This window comes from Vigna radiata, unplaced genomic scaffold (genome assembly GCF_000741045.1).
Source record: "Vigna radiata var. radiata cultivar VC1973A unplaced genomic scaffold, Vradiata_ver6 scaffold_161, whole genome shotgun sequence".
NCBI classification, from domain to species: domain Eukaryota; kingdom Viridiplantae; phylum Streptophyta; class Magnoliopsida; order Fabales; family Fabaceae; genus Vigna; species Vigna radiata.
The window spans coordinates 373,809-378,425 of NW_014542362.1; the positions used below are offsets into that span (position 1 = coordinate 373,809).

Sequence of the window (4,617 nt, forward strand, 5' to 3'; positions counted from 1 at the left end):
AATAGTATATTATATTAACAATTAATTTCAAAAGGAAAATCCCTTTTCTGATAAAAGTAAAGTTCCAAGGATCCCACAGTAAACACTCTTTATTCTAATATAAAAAGGAATCANCACANAATCCATTGGACATTTGGATTTTTCCTCTGCACTGAAAATTTTTGCTTCCATNTAATAAAAGGTATTCATCTTNCCTCACTTCTCTCACCGTCTAGCACCTTAAATACACATCCTCTGCATGTCACCAACGTACCATGACACCAACAAATCATGAAATACTTTCCCATATATATTAATATAATATACCAAATATCACATTACATAAAACTTAACCCATGGTCTCCCATCATTCTCGTGAACCACCACTCATTATTCTTGTTCCCTTTTGGTCTCACTTTCCTCACCCACACACTCTACTACATTCCTTCCTCACACTTTCATAAACTACCCCTGTCATACGTAATTATATTATCAATTNCATCTCTACTCTGTTTTCTCTCCTGCACAAAACATACACTACCCATTCTTCTTCTCTTTCCCTCACTAACCTTTTTTTCACTTTCTCTCTACAGGGACTTAACCCCTCCCCCTTGTTACATGCACTATAGACTCCATCCAAACAACCCCACTCATAAAACCTTTCCAACCCAACCTAAGCATCAAACTCTCACAGTTCTTTCCCAAAGTTATCCTATAACCACTTCCATTTTCTTTTCCATTCTCTCTAGCTCAACCTTTCACAGACTTAAACAACCCATAATCACCCATGGACACTCAAAGCTTACAAGAATACTCACGCACCCGAGACCAACCCAAACACACTTCATCTCCTTTGTAGCTTCCTAGAGTCAACCACTCNTTCCACNAAATACTTAAAATCCAACCTATGCAGCACCCATCATTTTATTTCCNAAAGCTAGTGATACTACCNTTTGAACATACCATACCAACACCCCAAAACCCTTCATCCACGGTAAGCAGGCATTAAATGAACATCACAACATCTAAAGACCAAAATACATTATAAAAACAAGTGTTCATCACAAATCACACTTACTCGAAAGCAAACGTGATCACTTCCTTTACCAAAAAGAAGTTCCCAAATACACATCAAATACAACATACAACCAGAACATAATAATTCTACACATATAAGAAAAATTTCTAACAGCTCCCCTTACCTTTTGGTTCTCACAGCACAGTTCCTAAAAGNGTCCTAACAGTACCTCCGCACAGAGGTAATTCCGATAGTACCTACAAGCCACCAAATTGGTGTAGAGCCTAGTCTTTAGGACTTGATAGGATAAGGAAAATAAAAATAACTCTANTTGCAAGGTAGAACCTTTGCATGAGTAAAACCCTAGGGTGCGCAGAATGGGAAATTACCTTATTAGTGGAGAGACGCGAAACTAATCAGATGGATTGGAAGTTATCGACTCCGGGAACGTAGGGGAACCACCTATTTGAAATAACAACGGTGGAACTTTGAGAAATTGGTACAGAGAAGGTGGAGCAAGGTTAGAGAGAAGTTAGATAAAATAAGAAATCTGAGTTTTAGAGAGAGAAGGGAAATGAGGAAATGAAAATCTGAATTGGGGAAAGGGACCCCTCTCAAGGTCATGTGACCAATTCGAGTGGGCCCGCTGCCCTTATTAGACCCAATGGCTTATTTATTTTTCTGAGGTCCTTACAATAAGTATTTTAAATATTCTGTTATAATAATTTTAAATTTTCTGTTTATATTTTTTTAATGTTCTGTTATGATTATTTTATACTCTCTGTTTTAATTATTTAATTTATAGTTATTTGATTTTTATTTTAATAAAATTGTTATAATTGAATTAATTATTTATTTATATAAAGATTTGAATTAATTTTATTTATTTTGAATGAAATAATTTTAATTATTTTAAGTTTTCTGTTTTAATTATTTTAAATTTTTTTCTTTCATTATTTAAAATTTTATATTATAATTATTTGAAATATTCTGTTATAATAATTTTAAATTTTCTGTTTTAATTTTTTTAAATATTCTGTTATAATTATTTAAAACTTTCTGTTTTAATATTTTAATTTATAGTTATTTAATTTTTATTTTAATAAAATTGTTATAATTGAATTACTTATTTTAAATTTTCTGTTTTAATTATTTTAAATTTTCTGTTTTAATCATTTTGAATTTTCTGTTATAATTATTTTAAATTTTCTGTTATAATAATTTAAAATTTTCTGTTTTAATTTTTTTAAATGTTCTGTTATAATTATTTTAAACTTTCTGTTTTAATTTTTTAATTTGTAGTTAATTGATTTTTATTTTAATACAATTTTTTAATTGAATTAATTATTTGTTTATATAAAGATTCGAATTAATTTTATTTAATTTGAATGAAATAATTTTAATTATTTTAATTTTTTTTTTAATTATTTTAAATTTTTTGTATTAATTATTTTAAATTTTTTGTATTAATTATTTTAAATTTTTTGTTTTAATTATTTTAAATTTTATTTTGTAATTATTTTAAATATTTTGTTATAATACTTTTAAATTTTGTTTTATTTTTTTTAAATATTTGTTTGGGCCAAATCTTCTCCCCACAAGCAAAATCTTAAAATAGATCGTCCAAAATGTTTGTTTGGGCTGAATCTTCTCCCAGCCACTTTAAAACATTTGCAAAAACAATGGCTCCATTAAGTAGGGTTGTCAGTAGTACGAGCACCAGACTTTTTTTTTTTTTCTCTTTCTTCAGTGCTTATCCCAAAATGTATCGCATACTTCATCGTGCTTTTTGCACTGCCGCAGAACCAGCAACAGTGAGCATCAAGTCTATTTCGGAGGATTTATACAAAGAAGTAAAGTTAAAGAGGTTGGTGGAGAAGTTCAAGAAAGCTTCCGACATTGACCGGTTCCGCAAAAAAACCGGCATTTACGAGAAGACAGTGCGGCGTCTCGCCGGTGCCAAGCGCTTTCGGTGGATTCGCGACATCCTCGAACACCAAAAACAGTATTCCGACATTTCCAANGAGGNTTTCTCTGCGCGCCTAATATCCCTTTATGGCAAATCTGGCATGGCCAAACACGCCCGCATGGTGTTCGACGAAATGCCCCAGCGAAAGTGCAACCGCACTGTGCTCTCTTTCAATGCCCTCTTGGCCGCATACCTCCATTCTAGGAAGTTAAACGTCGTGGATGAGCTTTTCAAGACCCTCCCCACTCAACTCTCAATCGAGCCTGATTTGGTGTCGTACAACACTCTCATTAAGGCCTTTTGTGAAAAGGGTTCCTTTGATTCGGCACTGTCAGTTCTTAAGGAGATGGAGGAGAAGGGTGTGAATCCTGATTCCATTACGTTTAACACTTTGCTTGATGGGTTGTATTCAAAGGGTAGTTTTGAGGATGGTGAGAAAGTGTGGGGGCAAATGGGTGCTAAGAATGTTACTCGGGACGTGAGGAGTTATTCTTCTAAGTTGGTGGGGTTGTTCAGGGAGAATAAACCGGATGAAGTTGTTGAGCTTTTGAGAGAAATGGAGAAGGTGGGTGTGAAGCCTGACGTGGATGTTGTCATCAATACTGCCATCAAAAGTTCTGTGAATGACGGTAATTTGGAGCGGGCCAAGGACTGGTTTGATATGATTGTAAACTGTGAAATTGTCCTTCATGAAAACACTCACGCTATCCTTTTTCGCTTCCTGTTTGGTGTGCAGCCTGACCTCAATATTGTCATCAGTGATGCGATCAAATGTTGTGTGAATAACGGTAATTTGGAGCCGGCCAAGAAGTGGTTTGGTATGATGGTAAAATTTGATCTTGACTACTCTATCCTTGTTCCCTTCCTGCGTGAGGAGGGTGATTTGAGGACCACAATTAAGTTGTGCGAGGAGATTTTAAAAAACCGGCGCCGTTTTGATGTATCGATGCTGCAACTTGTGGTGGATATGATGGTAGATGAAGGCATGATTTCAGAGGCAAAGAAGATTGTGGAGATAGGGAAAAGTCGTTATAGGCTAAATTTACCTGAAGCAGAGTAGAGTTATGTTAGTTCTCAGTTGCACTTTATTGTTGGTCTTGCAATTTGATTGGTTTTGTTATGATGGTGATTGAGAAATTGCCAATAATGGCTTTTGTAACGTGAGCCTAGTAACTGGTTTCTTCAAAGTGGCTTTTATTATAAGTGATTTCTTTAATGTGAATATCTTTTTCTCTTAATTCTTCCTCTTTATTTTCTTTTTCTATAAACTTCTTTTCTTCTTCTTTTTGTAGTCTGATATAACAAAAAGGAACAATAGCTGGCATGAATTAATCCATTAAAAAAATATAGAAGAAGTAAAGTAACATCAAGAAAGGCCCGGATACCATGTCGTTCACCCTGAATGTTTTTCTTATAACCATATGACAATGTTTTTCAGCCTATGAAATATACAAATATAAGTGGCATGGAAATGCTTACATTTTTTTTTTGTTACTGCTTTGGTAGTATGAAAATGCTTACACTAATTTCTATATGTTCCATTCTCCTGGAAAATTGAAAGATGTGATCACGTATCAATTTTAAATTCTGTAATGCATTTGATCAAATCAAGCTATTCATTTCTTTTTCATAACACACCATATAAATGTAT

General features: G+C 33.6%; 1 protein-coding gene across 1 annotated transcript; it reads left to right on the plus strand.

Moving 5' to 3' along the window:
• The first annotated feature begins 2,691 nt into the window (after positions 1-2,691).
• LOC106779789 (pentatricopeptide repeat-containing protein At1g55890, mitochondrial-like) lies at positions 2,692-4,188 on the plus strand. The gene has a single exon (XM_014667983.2). It carries the CDS (start codon positions 2,761-2,763, stop codon positions 4,024-4,026), a length of 1,266 nt encoding a protein of 421 aa, XP_014523469.1. The 5' UTR covers positions 2,692-2,760; the 3' UTR covers positions 4,027-4,188.
• The last annotated feature ends 429 nt before the right edge of the window (positions 4,189-4,617 follow it).